We start from the raw sequence: 16326 nt of genomic DNA, 5'->3' as shown, positions 1-16326 counted from the left end.
CGGCTGAAAATAAGGCAGCTGCTGGGCGGGAACAGCGCTCACGAGCTCCTCTCTCCGGGTCTGGATTCTGTTACTGGAGAGCATGATAAATAGCCTGTTTCTTATCGCACTTAAAAAACAAGGCTGGGGAAAGAAGCTGCTGTACAAGGCCCTGTGGGAGGGGCGCCGGGGGCAGGGGTGCCAGGTGGGCGGGGCCTCTGCAGCGCAGACGAGCCCTTCCTCGGGCCAGGCACCAGCCTCCGGGGGCCCTCGGGGACTCCCTCACGCCCCACCACGTGTGGGGAGCTCCGCGGACACCCAGGACTCAGAGCCCGCCAAGCGCCCTGGCCTCCTGACGGCTCTGACTCCTAGCAGGTCAGAGGCGGCCGCACAGCTGGGAGGCAGGGAAAGCACAGATCCGCACCGCTGACCCGCTGCACACCCGGCAGCTGCCCGTCGGGGGGAGGGGTGGTGGCAGGGTGCCACCTCGGGTAGTCAGGCAGTCGCTGACTTCCCTCAGCCGCAGGCCCAAGGCTCACCCACGCCACACTGGCCCCTCCGGGCCAGGCTGCTGAGCAGTTCTCCCCTCCCTTAGCCTGAGCGGCTCGTGGCCTGCGGTGACAGGACGCAGGCTGATGTCCTCCTGCCTTGGCCCCTGTGAACTGCTGCTCACCGCCCGCCTCCAGGGCAAGCGCCTCCCTCCAGAGACATTCGGGGCCGCAGACGAGGACACTTCCCTGTGCACCTGAGCCAGGTGAGCCGTGGCGATGAGGGGCTTCCTAGGGTGTGCATGGGACGCGGGTCGATCCCGGGCCCGTCTCTCTAATGTGGGTGTGTACACAGCACCCCCGCTCCTCCTAACCGAGGTTAGTGATCAACCACAGCAGGGATCCCTGCCGACCCCGTGAAGACACCTGACAGGCAGGGCAGGATTCTGGGGCCCCATGAGGCCCCCACCCACGGCCCTCCCCCCACAGGCCGGTCCTGGGAGGGCAGCAGCAGCTCTGGGCCGGCAGAGGGCAGGGGCAGCTCTCGGGCCTGGCTGGGGGCTCATCAGCTGGGCAGAGAATGCAGCGATGCTGGAAAAGAAGTCCAAGTCACCCCTACTCAGTCCAGCACGTGGACCCCAGGGCAAAGGGGCCAGGGCTCCACCCCCAAGACCCCCCCCCCACCCGTCCCCTTCCCCCCACCCCCCCCCCCCCCCCCCCCCCCCCACAGCTGCAGCCCCTCTGGACACCCCTACCTCAGATGGGAGAGCCTGGTCCTGTTCTGACGCACGTCCCCGCCCCGCTCCTGCCCATCCAATGTACCCCCAGGCTTGGTAACCTGGAGACTTTATGGGGGTGTCCCAAGATCAGATCTGTTGCCCCTGGAGGCATGCAAGGCCCAAGGTCAGCAACCATGCTGGCCGGCAGGGCTCTGCACACATCTGACAACCTCTGCCCAGCCTCTGGCCTGGGTCTGCTCCGCCCGAGCTGGGCTTTTTCCCGGGGGCCTTCCCTGCCCCAGCCCTGCACTCAGGGGTGATGTGGGTCTCAGGAGACAGAAGGGTCGCCCAGCTCACTGGGGCACCGCCAGAGGACAAAGCAAAGGGACCAGTAAGGTCCGACGTTGCCAACACTGACACCTGGCGGAAGCGACTCAGTTTACAGCCGCACGCCGGCCGGGTGCTGGGGACCTGCCGTTCTCCGCTGGCCCCTCTCCTGCTGACCCAGGGGTGGGAGTCGGAGGGGGAATCACACCGAGCTCTGGACACACCAGCTCAGGGAGAAACATATCCCGAGTGCAGCCAGACCCAGGGAATACGCGCTGTTCTCACGGCATTTCACCACATTCACAGCCGGATGTGTAAGCGTGGAGGGAGCCTGCAGCCCTGCTGAGCAGCCTGGCGCCGCCCTGCTCGCGGTGTGACAGCGTCTCCTCTTGCCCAGCCAGGGCCCAGGCAGCCCACATGCGGGCCGGAAGTCTGACTTTTATTCCTACCTAGGGGAGTCCAGCCCACAGAGTGCAGAATCACCAGAGATGTCCGCACAGTACACGGCCGGGAGGGGGGACTCACAGAGACCAAAGTCCTGCCACGTCCTGCCTCTCCGCGTGGCCCAGCAAACCGTTTCCTCCCCGTGAGACCCTCCCCGCCGCCAGATGCTCAGGAGCCTCGTGCCCAGCCCGTCCTGGGTCCCGGTTTGCTCACAGGGACTCTGCACCTATGGAATTAAATCTGATTTTCTCCTGTCGTCTGTCTCCTGTTAATTCTTAAATCAGACAGAAGAAACTAGAAAGGGGAGAGAGATTTTACCTTTCCCAACACATATGATTTCTGATCTTTTGCAATTTTAGAATATTTTAAAATGGACTGACCTGCATGTGTTCCTACTAAGATGACCATTAATGGCCATACACACTTAGGGTCCTAAGTGATAAATTAATTTACTCCCACATAGAGCTGTGAAGGCATCCAGTTCTCACCAGAGGTAACCGAGGTGTCCCTGGGGACACCCAATGACCGGCGCTGGGCCGGGCCTGCGCCCCAGAACCCTGTGCAGGGAGCCCTCACTGTCTGCCCAGCCCTGCAGAAGGGGCATGCCTCGTGCGGTCCTGCCGGACCCCGGCAGGCTCAGGGTGCGCTGGCTGAGGAACCTCTGCACACTACTCAGGCAGGAAGACGCGAGGCTGACCAAGGGGCTGGAGTCCTGGGAGGCGCCTCAGAGGAGAAGTGACAGCTGGACTAGGTCTCAGGGGAGGGGAGGGGAGGTGGGCGGGACGGGCCAGGGACAACGGGGAGGGGAGGTGGGCGGGACAGGTGGGGCAGGGCAGCCGCCAAGACTGGGTGACGGTGACGCTGGAAACCCCAGGTCACCGCATGTCCGCGTCAGGGCAGCTGGACTCGGGGCCACCCTCCTGGGCGCGTGGGCCTGGGTGTTGCCCTGCTGTGGCCACGTGGACGGTCCCAGGCAGGGCTCAGGTCCACCTCTGGCTGGAGCCACCGGGGAGCAAGCTTCAATTTTTTGAGTTTTGAGGACCGAGGGTCTGTAGCCCACCTTCCCTCTGCCTTGACTCTGGGTTCCCACCTGGCCCGCAGACTGGAGGGACCCACTGCCGAGAGCCAGAGGGCCAGCCCAGGCCTGCATCCCAGCACCAGAGTCCACACGCGTTCAGTCGGTGCCGAGTGTGAATGAGGTGACGCTGCTGGTCCTCCAGCGTCGTCGGGGGAGAGCGTGCAGGGCCAGCCTCTCCAAGCTGAACGCGCTGGCCCCACGGAGGGCACCCAGGAGAGGGGTTCACCGACAACCTAGGGCTTAGTGGGAAGGCGTCCGGGTGACCGAGGCAGGCCGTGACCGCGCGGTGACAAGGAGGCCATCAGCCTCACAGCGCGGGACCCAGGGAGCGTGGCGGCCAGGGACGGGGCCTCGGCCGGGGCAGACTCGGGGCACCGGCAGCGTCAGCGACCCCCGGGTGGGGCAGGCCCACCGGCCCGTCCTCCGGGCTGAGACAAGGAAGACCGAGCGGAGCCCCAGGGAGGACGCCAGCGGGCACGGCTGCTGTTATTCCATTTACTCTCGCGAGAAGATGAAGTCGACGTCAGGGAAACAAATCACAGGGAAACGCCCAACAGCCCTCAGAGCAGGAGGAGCGCGTGCGCCCCGCTCGGCCTGGGCACCTGTGTTGGTCTCCGGGGCAGAGATGGCAGGCACAGAGGCCAGCGGGCAGAAGCCCTGTCACTGTTCATGGGCACCTGCGTCTGACGGGGCTCTGCCTGGAAAGCCTGGGCCCCACACGCCGCGGCTGCAGTCCCGCAGCAGCCCGGCGCTTACAGCAGGATGTGGTACTTCAGCGCCCGGGGCACGCGGTTGATGACGAGCCTCCCGTCATAGCTCAGGGAGGCGAACAGCCAGGGGTCAGCTGAGGACCAGTCCACGGCGTACACACTGTCCTCGTGTTCCTCGTAGGTGGCGATGACACTGTCCTGCGGGGGCTCCTGGCTCCTGCAAGGCACAGACACATGTGAGGGGCGGGTGCCCTGCCCCAGCCGCAGGCCTGGTCCCAGGAGCCCGGGGGAGGGGCAGGGGGGCGTCTACTGCCAAACACCTCCTGTTGGAGGCAGAGCCCAGGGCCACCCCAGAGGGGTCTCAGGGCAGTGGGTGGCCATCTACTGCCCGACACCTCCTCCTGGGGGCAGGAGCCCAGGGCCACCCCTAGAGGGCCCTACGGGCAAGGTGGGGTGCCATCCACTGCCCGACACCTCCTCCATTAGCCCTGGAGCAGGACGTGCTTGTGCTCAGCGGACGGTGGCTGAGTGGAGAACGGCTGATGGTCTGGTGGTGTCTGACAGAGGGACCTGGGGACCAAACAGCACAGTCCAGGGGTGGGCAGAGGGAGCCCCAGCCTGGACCAGGTGCGGGGCTGGCCGGAACCGGCGGGAAGGGCCAGCAGGTCCTAGCTGGGGTTTTGACTTCCCATCAACGCCTACAAACGGGGCTCATGTGTCCCTTCCCTGGGACGCCGGGCGGACGGCACTCACACACGCAGACCCCTGGGGGCCTGCGGAGCTGCGCCGCCCACCCAGCTGCAGAGAGCACAGGCCTGCAGCTGTTTTGCCGGAGGGCCTTGGGCGCTGCCTCCCATCTCATCCGCACTCTCAGCACGTGGGACCCTTCTCGGGAGACCCCGCCCCGTGTACCCCAAGTCCCTGCACTCCAGGACACTTCTCGGGAGACCCCACCCCGCGAGCCCCTCCTCCCCGGCTCCAGGACCCTTCTCGGGAGACCCCGCCCTGCGTGCCCCCTGGTCCTGGTCTCCGGGACCCTTCTCGGGAGACCCTGCCCCGCCTGCCCCCTGATCCGGGGCTCCAGGACTCTTCTCAGGAAACCCTGCCCTGCCTGCCCCCTGGTCTCGGGCTCCGAGGCCCTTCTCGGGAGACCCCGCCCCACGTGCCCCCTGGTCCTGGGCTCCGGGACCCTTCTCAGGAGACCCTGCCACGCGTGCCCCCTGGTCTTGGGCTCAGGATCCCACTAGTCCCCCAGCCCTGTCCTCCCAGGAAGCCGGCCTGCAGTGGCCAGCAGGCAGCCTGGTACAAACCCTTCCTACAAGTCCTTAAGGGGATTCCGTTCCCCCGAATCACTAAGACGTGTGGATCAAACCCAGGAGCAGGCTGGCAGGAAACTGAGCCAGCTCACAATGATGCCATCACCGGGCACGCCTGCCAGCCGCATGCCTGCCTCCCCTCCTGGTGAGCTTGTCTGAAGCTGCCACAGGCAGGTGGGACCCCTGGACCACTCAGGGCCAACGAGGCGGCTGCTGGCTCTGTTTCCGGTACAGACAGGACACAGACTTCTGCCTGGCCGAGAGCAGACAGGACAGCAGAGAACCCCCAAGCCCTGCACGTGGCAGGCCGCTGGACTGAAGCCACCGCAGTTGTGTCTAAATGCTGTGTTTCCCAGCATCTGAACGAAAAATGACGGCGTCAAGGGAGATGATCGACAGGTCACTGCCAAGTCAGCCTCTCACATGGGGATTTTTCCCTGTAACTCAGTTGGTAAAGAATCCTCCTGCAGTGCAGGAGACCCGGGTTAGATCCCTGGGTTGTGAAAATCCACTGGAGAAGGGATAGGCTACCCACTCCAGTATTCTTGGGCTTCCCTGGTGGCTCAGCTGGTAAAGAATCAGACCGCGATGCAGGAGACCTGGGTTCAATACCTGGGTTGGGAAGATCCCCTGGAGAAGGCAAAGGCTACCCACTCCGGTACTCTGGCCTGAAGAGTCCCATGGCCTGTGTATCTATGCGGTACACCAAAGAGTCAGACACGACTGAGCAGCTTTCACTTTCACTTGGGCGGTCATGGGGCAGTGGAAGCAATCAGACGACAGCAGAGAGTGAGGAAGGTCAGGACAGGAAGACAAGCCCTCTTGCGCTCCAGGGCTCAGGCTGCCTGACTCAATGGGCTCTACTCCAGACCCCCAGCCCCGGATCCGACTCCAGGGAGGCCTGAATCATGCTCCCGCACACCAGAAGCCAGCCACCACACACAGAGACACTTCCTCCCCAGAGCAAGGGGCGTCTCCTTCAATACGCAGGCTGCTGACACAGGGCACCGGCCTTCCTGGGTGTCGCCGCCCTGGACCAGGGTGCCCTGCGTGAGCCCCAAAGCCCAGGGCCCCACAAGTCTTGGGGCCTGGGCCCCAGGGTGAAGAGAGGGCCCCTGAGCAGACGCAAGCAGGGTTGGAAGGTCCAGGGAAAAGACACCACCAAGACAAGATGGTGTGGCTGTCAGGGCAGGCTCCATGAAGAGGTCCCAGTACCACCTCGGGGTCTCTCAGGGGAAGCGGGGTGGGGGACGGAGCGCATCTGGGCCTGCAGTCCCACCCTGCCACCTGGCAGCAAGGGCAGATGGGCCAGAACCTGACCCAGGACGGCACAGCGAGGAGGGACGCCAGTGCAGTCTGCCCCATGGGGCATCCTGAGGGCCAGCGGGGGCCACGGCTCACTCCCGAGGGCACAGACCAGCCGTGGTCCTCACAACCTCACCTGTGAAGCTCGGCAAGAACGTGGACAGACACGTGTTTCAGAGGCCACACCAGACGGCGTTGCTGAGCCACCCGACCCCATCACCCACACGCCCGATACCACCACAGGGACCCGGAGACGCTCCCGCAATCCTGGGCCGCCCGTCGCACGTGCTTACTTCTCCTCCAGACGGCGCTCCTCCTGGTCACTCAGGTCGTCGTCGTCCACCAGGTGGCCGAAGGGCTCGGAGGAGATGGACACCATGTTGGAGAGGATGACTCTGCTGTCGCTGCTGCCCGTGAGGACCAGCTGGTCGTGCGAGTGGTTGTAGCGGACGTTCCACACCCTGGGGGCAGAGGGAGAGGGCGCTGGGACCACCGGCCCTCCTGGACGGGGCAGCCTCGTCCCGCTGAGGCCAACACCGGGTGGTGGTCAGCAGGGGCAGGCTCGCAGCGCAGCCGTAAACCTTGTAAATCCCGACTGACAGAGAGACAACCAGACGGCAGCAGGGACCGCAGGGGGGCCCACGGGACTCACCGCGCAGCGTGCACGCGGGCTTCCCAGGGCGCCCAAGGTCAGGGACCGCAGGGGGGCCCACGGGACTCACCACGCAGCGTGCACGCGGGCTTCCCAGGGCGCCAAAGGTCAGGGACCGCAGGGGGGCCCACGGGACTCACCGCGCAGCGTGCACGCGGGCTTCCCAGGGCGCCCAAGGTCGTAACCGCCTGAGAAGCACAGCGTGGACTAGAGACGACCGAGACACGAGCCCGCCCCGGGTGGCCTCCAGGAACACTGCCCCGGCCAGGGCTGCCCTCACGCCTGGTCTGGTCACTAGGCCCAGCTTCCTTCTGACCCACAGGACCCGAGCTCACTGTGCTGAGCCGCCCGCTCAGCAGCTGCTGCAGACCCGGGGCTGGGGGATGGGCAGCAGACAGCCAGACAGCCCACTCGGGTCCAGGGGACGGGAGCTTCTTCCCGGATTGCAGGAATGACCGAACTGTCTCAACTGTACTCCAGCATTCAAATGGTAAATACACATGAGCACACACATGTGCACACACAGAAGTGTACACGCCCACAGCAGTACACAGACACAAGCACACACACGTACATGCACACAGCAGTCCACACTGACATGCAGACAGACATAAGCACACACAGGCACACATATGCATCCAGACAAGCGTACACACACATATGCACACACAACATGCTTTATTTGGATAAAAACTGGCTCACACTATGCACGATTTTCTCCAACTTGATCTCTTTCACTTAGCAAAAAGCCCCCAGCACGTGGTGAACGCACAGAAACGACACATTAGGGAGAACGGCGGGTCTTGGGTGCACTTCGTGCTGCGCGCCCAGCCCTGCCTCACACCCTCACCATCCCCCACATGGATGCTGCTGGACTGACCTATCTGACCTCCTGCCACTGGGCACTGGGGGTCTGCACCCCTGCGTGGCGCACAATGCCCCAGGAACATCTGTGCACGTTCATTTTTGCATACATGAACCAGCACTATTTCAAGAGAAGACAGAATCTAATGTTTTTCTTTTCCTACATTTATGAATCACATTCAGATTTGGAATTAGTATTTCTTCAGCAAAAATAAAACTGGTTGATTGAATGAGTCACAGCAGCACAAACTAGGCTGGTATCTGCCTTTCCAAATGGTGACGTAATCAGCAAGATAAATCACCTAATTACCGCCCCCCCCCCCGCCAGGCACGCACCAGTGGGAGTGCTCCTCCAGGGTCTTGACGGGTTCGGCGACGTTGCGGGTGTCCCAGAACTTCACCTTGCAGTCGTCCCCGCAGCTGGCCAGGTAGTACTGCTTGTTGGGATTGAAATCCAGGTCCCGCACCAGCTGGCCGTGAGCGCTCTCGATGCAGTAGATCTGGCTGGGAGCGGGCAGTGGACACACAGGTAAGAGGGGGGACATGGGAAGCACTGCCCCCCACATCCCCTCCCAGACCCTGGCCAGCGTGGGGTCCAGGCTGGGGGCTCCTGCTCGCGGTCCACACCTGTGACCCTGCAGATGGGGGCTGCCTGGCAGCTCTCAAGGGGGTGACCTGGCATCTTGATGAGAGGGAGCCAGAGGGAGGGGACTGTCACGGAGGAGCAGAGACAGACTGGACAGCCCACGTCCAGAAAGACCAGAGACACAGAAAGGGGGTGGAAAGCAGGATACGGTGCTGACGGTGTCGGGAGACGCAGAGACAGAAAAGGAAGGAGAAGCAGGAGAAGCTATAGAAACACTGAGGGAGACTGCCTGTCACGGCCAGGCCCGTCCCTCACCTACACACACAGCCGACACAGCGGTGGGAGGGGCTGAGTCGGCCACAGCTGTTTAGAGTGCACACGTGCACATGTGTGTGCATGCACACACGCGTGTACACAATGCACACAGCACACATGCACGGGTGTGCCCACACAGGTACATGTGTCCACACATACAGGTGTACATGCCCACACACATGTGCAGAGGAGAACAACATACGTGCAGGTGTGCACATATGTACGGAATGCACATAGCGCACACACGTGTGTGCCCGTATGCGTACATGTGCCCACACATACGGGTGTACATGCCCACACACATGTGCACAGAAGAGCAGGCACACACACACAGGTGCGCACACACACACACACACACAGACCTGACTGATGCCCCACCACCCAGCTCCAAGCCGCCTCTCACACAGTGTGGAATTACACTGTTCCGTCTCTACCGCGACCCCCTCTCACGTCACACACCCAAACCAGAGGAGCGGTCATCCTGAGGCGGGACAGCGGCTTTGGACAAGAGGCCTGCGTCCAGCAGGATGGACGAGGCCTAGCCCGGCCCCAGGACATGCCCATCATTCCGCCCTCTCCGCGTGCTACTCGGAGGGAGCATCCCCTCCTTCAGGCGCTGGGTCACGTGCTCCCTGCAGCCCCCAGGGAGCAGCACCCCAGGCCTCCATGCTCCCACTCACAGCAACGACTTAGTCTTTTCCATCTTTGTTCCCAGGCTGGGTTTTCCGGCCCAAAGCCACTTAAATCGGGAACTGGTTTCTAATCCTGTGCCTTTCCAATAGCCTAGTAATTTCTTCCTAAAACAAGAAGCCCAAGCCTCAAGATCTTGAGAGGGAAGCAGGGAAATGGATAAAACCAAGCCTGCTGAGGTCCCAGGGCCTGCGGAGTGCTGACCCAGGCTTTCCTGCCGGCTCTAGGCGCGGCGGCCTGAACACAAAAGCCCCGTGAACCCCCCAAGCAGCGCCGGAAGCAGCCAGCTGAGGAGGTGCACAGGCTGTGGGCAGGAGAGAGACTGTGTCGAGAAAAGCCCGGCTCACCCGCTGCCCAGCACCCCAGGGACGCCCTCCAGGGACGGTGGGCAAGGGGGCTGCAGGGCGCCACCCCCTAGGCCCTGGATTTGGGGTCTGTGAGTTTAGCTTTCGAGGTTTTCATATAGACCTCCAAAAGCATCCTTCAGGAACGCTGAGAACAGGGAAAGACGGCCACAGGCCCTGGAGGCGTGCATTCTGTCCTGAGTCCCCACAGTCTGAGCCCACAGCTTTCAGCACCTCACAGCAAACCCCGCACAGCCCGGCACAGACACACACGTCGATTATGGATTACCCCCTGCACTTTCAGGGGGCCCCGGACTGAGATTTAAGGTGGTGCCCCCGCCCTTGAAGGCAACAGGAGTTATTTCCCGACCTCCGTCTCTGCAGCTTAGTGATAAATTACGGTGTGCTGAGGGGATAAACTGTATCTTAGAAAAGACTGCCGTGCTCCCGTTGCCATGACAACAGAGCGCACCCCGTCACTCCTCTGCCCGTCAACACCACACCTGGAGCAGAGAAGCTGCTCTCTCTGCTCCGTTAGCAGCGCGGGCTGTCTGTGTAATGACTTAGGTGACAAAGTGTGATCACCCTCTGGCATGCGCCCCGGAGACACAGCAGCCCTCACCTTGGAGTTGCCCATCACAGGACCCGGGAGCCTGCGGCCACCGTCTGGAGCCTGAGCTGCTGCGAAAGCCTGACCCGGATCTCCAACGGCGACCATGGCCGCCGAAGGGCACCCAGAGGAGCCAGACCACCAGTGAGGGGCTTGGACCCACAGCCCCTGGTGTCCTGAAGGCGGGGTCAGAGGAGGAAGGCGGCTGTGCAACTCCCTTCGACACCAAGACGGACACAGACCGGCCGTGTGGCCCCCAACAGATCTGACCCGACCCGAGCCAGGAGGACAGGGGTGGGGCGGGCGGGGCGGGGCGGGGCGGGGCTCCGGACGCGAGTCCGGTCCGCTGGCACTGACCTCATGGTCCGCGTATCCCACCCTCGGATGGCCGTGTCATTCGCCGTGGCCACCTGGGAGCAGTTGTGATGCGGGCTCCAGCGGCCCGTCGTGAACTTCAGCTGTCCTTTCCCTTCCAGGGACGCTGAGCTGGCCAGCTGTGGGTTTGGGGATATTTTCAAAGGAAGAAGGAAAGATAAGTAATTCGAACTCTATTCAGAATGTTTAAGAGGGTATCTTGTACAGGATATCATTGAAAATAATTAGGAAGCTCTGTCTTTGTTTTCTCCCCTTAAAAGACAAGAATGTTTGAACCATATTTGCAAAAAACGTATATATATATATATATATATATATATATATACATTTATAAAATGGAGCACAGCAAAAAAAATAGCAAGGGTATTAATAGAGCCTCTCCCAGACAGGATTTGCCGATGTGTGATTAGAGGATCTGCTCAAATCTGAGGCAATCATACGGAACAGCCCGAGCATCAGCCTCCTCCAAAGACAAGGCTGAGGCGGCAGGGGTCCGCAAGCCCCTGGTGCCGAGGGACCAACGGCCATGACCTGGACACACACATGCTCAGACAGCCCCCGCCCGGCCTCGAGGGTCTCTGGCTCTGTTACTTGGGGGTTAATTAACCCCAGTAGGTAACAGTGGAGACCCTGGAGACCACCAGCCCTGGGGGAGCCTGGGAGACAGGCGCCCCATCCCACTGCCCACCCGCCCTCGATCTTCCGCACAAAGGCCTGTCACTTGGTGGGGACGGACACAGGGGGCTCTGGGCTTGTCTGTGGCCCTCAGACACTCGCTCCTCCGTGACCCACTTCACTTAACCTTGAACACCAGCCTTGCCCTGCAGAACCTCTGAGAGGGGCCCGGGGTGGCCACCGCAGTGCTGGATGGAGGCCCCAGGAATTTATTAGGCCCAGACTCAGCCCCACCAGGCGTGGCCCAGAAGGCAGATGGTCAGTGCAAGGGGATTCGACCAGAACCTGGGGAAAACCACCCGCTTCCTCTCCCGGGAGCCTGGCCCGGTTAAGAAGTCTGACAGCAGAGACGTCTTTAAGAATGACTCTGAGCCAGGGCCCCACTTACGGTGTGACCGCAGCATCAGGGGTCACCGCCCAGGAGGCACTGACCAGCTGGAGGCACCTCACCTCTTCCTTGGACAGTCTCAACCTGTCCCAGAAAACCTTTCTCCCCAAAACCCACTTTCCCACCTCACCGACTCTGCAAACCATGTGGACGACAGGCCTCGTGCCAGCCCGTCTCGGCGCTAGTCCTCGTGGGCACATGCGCTCCTCTCCCAGGGACAGAACACCTGGAGTCCGTGCCCCGAGTGCCGGACAGAGGCCCGCAGGGTTAGGACAGCGTCTCGTCTCTAAGGAAACTCACAGACAGCCACCCATCCGGGTTCACAGGGAGTCCTCCTGGGTGCCCGCCCTGGCCCCCACTCCATGACCAGGAGCAAGCACCAGGTCAAACCCTTAACAAACGTCACCGCCAGTCAAGCTCCCCACGCTGCCTCTACGCGGACTCTGTCAGCCTCCAAGGGAAGGAAAGGCCGCAAAACTGACCAACACCCTGCCTCCAACACCCACACTGAGTGGCCTCTGGCCAACAGTCCACGAGGAACCCAGGCCCTCTGTCCAAGCATATCCAAGAGCTCTCTGATGAGACCCCTAGCCCGCAGCCTCGCCAGCCTTGAGGTTCCAGACTTTTGACGGTCCCCACAGAAACTGCATGATGGCCAGTGGAAAGCGCTAACTCGGGGGCACCTGTCAGGGAGCATGGGTAACTGACAAGACCCCATGTGAACTCAGCAGTGGAGACCCCCACAGAGAGGGCAGGGGCCCCGCCCAAGGTCACAGCCGCCCTGCAGAATGCATCCGGCTCCCGCTCCACCCCTCACTCTAACACAGGAACCACCAGGGCCACAGAGCGCCGTGCCCACGGGTGCCGAGAAGTCTGCGAGGCAGATTTTAATGAAAACCTGAAAGACAGCTCACCATCAATTTTTTAAGGGGCTTCTTGGGGCAGCCAGCATGGTGCAAGTTGTAAGGTTAATCAATCACTTTTTCTGGTTTCCTGGTGACATGGAGACAGAACTCAGCAAGAACTCCAGAGGGTGCAGTGCACATGGTAATCTGCTTCCAGCATTAAAGAGAAATATTCAGTGCTTCCTGGTCCAGGAGGAGTGATGAAAGGCTCCCCCAAACCCTCTCAGAAGAGCGACTGGTGCAGGACAAGAACAAAGAAGGCACCGCCGACGAACAAAACGCTGGGACTCAAGCCAGCGGGGGCAGTTCAAGGAGAGTCTCAGCGTGAGGTTTCCAGAGACCCAAGCAGCACCCCCATCACCAAGCCCCACAGTATGGAGCGGGGGCAGGACTGGGCAGACCTGGGCCAGGAGCAGGACTCAGTGTAGAGAGGGGGCAGGACTCAGCATGGAGAGGGGGCAGGACTCAGCGTGGAGCTGGGAGGACTCAGCGTGGAGCGGGGAGGACTCAGCGTGGAGATGGGGAGGACTCAGCATAGAGAGGGGGCAGGACTCAGCGTGGAGACAGGGAGGACTCAGCGTGGAGACGGGGAGGACTCAGCGTGGAGTGGGGGCAGGACTCAGCATAGAGAGGGGGCAGGACTCAGCATAGAGAGGGGGCAGGACTCAGCGTGGAGCGGGGAGGACTCAGCGTGGAGCGGGGAGGACTCAGCGTGGAGACAGGGAGGACTCAGCATAGAGGGGGGCAGGACTCAGCGTGGAGACGGGGAGGACTCAGCGTGGAGATGGGGAGGACTCAGCGTGGAGTGGGGGCAGGACTCAGCATAGAGAGGGGGCAGGACTCAGCGTGGAGCAGGGGCAGGACTCAGTGTGGAGACGGGGAGGACTCAGCATGGAGACGGGGAGGACTCAGCGTGGAGTGGGGGCAGGACTCAGCATGGAGATGGGGAGGACTCAGCGTGGAGACAGGGAGGACTCAGCGTGGAGCAGGGGCAGGACTCAGCATAGAGAGGGGGCAGGACTCAGCGTGGAGCTGGGGCAGGACTCAGCATGGAGAGGGGGCAGGACTCAAGATTCTGGGGCCCAGCACATGCCCCTCAGGACCAGAGAGGTCAGCAAGCGCCACCATCCTACCTCCTCACCCCACCAATGTGAAGCAACTGCAGGGCTGTGGCCTTTCCAGCACAAGAGACGCTGCGTCCATGCAGGCAAGTCCACCGTGAGCCTGGCCCCGGCTGCCGGTCACACAGCAGCCCCCACTGTGGGAGCCCCTCTCCCTGGAACACCCTGCACAGCCCCCAGGGGCTAAGACGGCCCTGAGCCAGGCCTGGTGGGCTTGCTCCCCTCTCCAAGACGGGGTTAGGCCTGGACACACAGTCACGCATGAAAAGGTGACAAAGGGACTTCAGGAAAGGCTTTCCTTACAAACCAAGGGTGCTGTGGAGTCTGGATGTGATGGCTGGAACCTCGCAGCCACCTTTCAGTCATGATGCGGAAAGCAGTGACAGGCGGACATGGCAGAGGCCATGCAGAGTCGCTGGGCCCTCGATTTGATGAAGACCCTGCATTAGCTGACCCCGGGGAGCTTTATTCCCCCACCTGTTTCAGCAGACAATAAAACCTCCTATCTAAGTCACTTCTTATGTCCTGCAGCCAACTGCGTTCTCACCGACACACCCAGGATGCCCCTCTGAGCCGACGCCATCAGGGGTGCCTTCAGGGAAGGGCAGCCCCACTTTGAGCCAGACAGCCGAGTGGGTCCCCACTTTCCCAGTGAGTGACCACGAGTTACTGCATCTCTCTAAGGCCTGGCTTTCTCTCCTGTGTCTCATTTGTAAGACAGATATCAAAGAATCTGCCCCCAAGGCTATGAGGATTCACCAAGACGAACCCCTAAAAAGCACCACCCCTACCCGCAGCTCTGCTCTGCTTTCAGGGACCCAGGGGGAGGGACAGGGAGTGCTGTCTTCTGGGCCCAGGGAGGGGCCTCAGGACTGTCTTGGGAACGCAACTCGGCAGGACACCCCGGGCCCATCGCTGCCTTCAGAAGGGGAAAGAAAGGGTCCCACCACCCCCACCCCTGCCCCAGGGTCACAGGGCAGGAGGGCTACCCCCTGTGTGCCACGCCCTGGCCCACGAAGGCCGGAGACCCAGCAGGGCTGGTGGCTCCCACACCCGTGAAGGACTCTGCACCCCAGGAGTGCTCTGGCTCCACAGGTTTTGAGAGCGGCCTCCTGGAAACCAGAGTCCCCGTGTTTAGGAAATGCACGCACAGCAGCAGGTGCCAACAAAGGTGAGGACCCCGAGGTCATTTTCGATGTGTCTGCAGTTCATTTCAAGCAGGACTGATACTGCAGGAAGAAGAGCGAGAAGGGCATCCCTCTGTGGCACCAAAAGCCAACCCCTCCTCATGGACAGAAACTGTGTCTGACACCCACCGACACGGTGTGATCTCCAAACAGACTCCAAACAGGGAAGGCTGTGAGGGCGGATTTAAGGTCTTTGGCCGAGATGGGCGAGAAGGTAATGGGTGTTCCTGTCCCAGTGAGGAGCCACGAGCAAGGTGCTGGAGAGACGGGCTTTCTGCGCCTTCCACTTTTAACCTGGGGGCTCTGGGAGCCGGCCCTCCTCCCCGCTGGCCACACGCAGAGCCCCGGAAGCTGAGGGAAGGGGGGTCGTGGGCAAGGAGGCGGGAAGCCTGGGCTGCACCCTGAGCCTCTGTCCCTGGGCAGTGAGCTGGTCCTGGGTGTGGGCACAGGGGGCAGGGCTGCTGGGAGCGCCTCCCCACCGGCATGGGCTGCAGCCTCCTACAGCATGTTTTAAACCTGCACTAGAGGTTTCTGGAAGCACACCATGTCCTTGAAGCCTGTTCTCTTCCTCCCAGGAAGTGCTCCCCTGGGCACCGGCCCTCAGGCCTGTATGCGGGTGACGCCAGCCGCCCTTCCGCCCTGCGGAAGCTAGTTCTTCCCACAGCCGGGGAAAGCCCTAGAACCCGGGCGTGAGCACACGCAGACCCAAATTGGCGGGCACCACCTTGGGGTCCTGGTACCCAGGGAGCACCCCCTCCAGGCCTCCCTGGGGCTCCACTAATGATTACAAATGGCAGAGAGCCTCCGATTTAATTGCAAAAGGTAATGATGCAGTGAGCATAAGATTAGATTCACCACAGAAGGCAATATCCTCAAACAATAAGGACAAAAATTGAGGAGCTGGGTGTGAAGATGGCTGGAATCGATAGGAAGGTTTCGGTATTAAATACTCTGGCCCCAGGGTCGCAAAGTGGTATCGACAGAACTGCTGACAGCAGATAAAAAAAGGGGAGAGAAACGAAATTGGTCCCTGCAGAAAATCAGTTACAGATTAATCACCCTACCGTAAAAGCATTTTGAGACGACGGAGGGTCTGAAGAGCTGTTCACACTTTGATGACTGCACAGGCCCACAAAGTTGGGACCCCAGAGCAGTGGACTCCTAACGCCCCCCCCGGCATCGCCTGCCGGGTGGCAGTGGCCACTCGGTCACTCCGCGCATCCCCGGACCAGGGCTGGCGTCCTGCCC

General features: G+C 61.7%; 1 protein-coding gene and 1 long non-coding RNA gene across 8 annotated transcripts in view; one reads left to right on the top strand and one right to left on the bottom strand.

The window, feature by feature from the left end:
- The first annotated feature begins 209 nt into the window (after nt 1-209).
- LOC123332975 lies at nt 210-2213 on the top strand. The gene is made up of 3 exons (XR_006550203.2): nt 210-354; nt 575-733; nt 1967-2213. It is a non-coding gene; the product is annotated as an uncharacterized LOC123332975 (long non-coding RNA).
- Nucleotides 2214-3516: 1303 nt separating this feature from the next.
- The window catches only part of EIPR1 (EARP complex and GARP complex interacting protein 1), a 68400-nt gene continuing 55590 nt past the window's right edge, over nt 3517-16326 (bottom strand). For all 7 annotated transcript variants that reach the window (XM_006054162.4, XM_025282374.3, XM_044940554.2 and 4 more), the window contains 4 exons: nt 10785-10921; nt 8219-8386; nt 6660-6827; nt 3517-3962 (listed from right to left, as the gene is read on the bottom strand). In XM_006054162.4, coding sequence (XP_006054224.1) covers nt 3788-3962; nt 6660-6827; nt 8219-8386; nt 10785-10921 — 648 coding nt within the window. In that variant the 3' untranslated portion in view covers nt 3517-3787. The remainder of the gene's footprint in view (nt 3963-6659; nt 6828-8218; nt 8387-10784; nt 10922-16326) is intronic.

This window comes from Bubalus bubalis, chromosome 3, assembly GCF_019923935.1.
Source record: "Bubalus bubalis isolate 160015118507 breed Murrah chromosome 3, NDDB_SH_1, whole genome shotgun sequence".
Taxonomy (NCBI): Eukaryota; Metazoa; Chordata; class Mammalia; order Artiodactyla; family Bovidae; genus Bubalus; species Bubalus bubalis.
The sequence above is the reverse complement of the archived record's forward strand: the minus strand, read 5'-3'. Positions and strand labels throughout refer to the sequence as shown.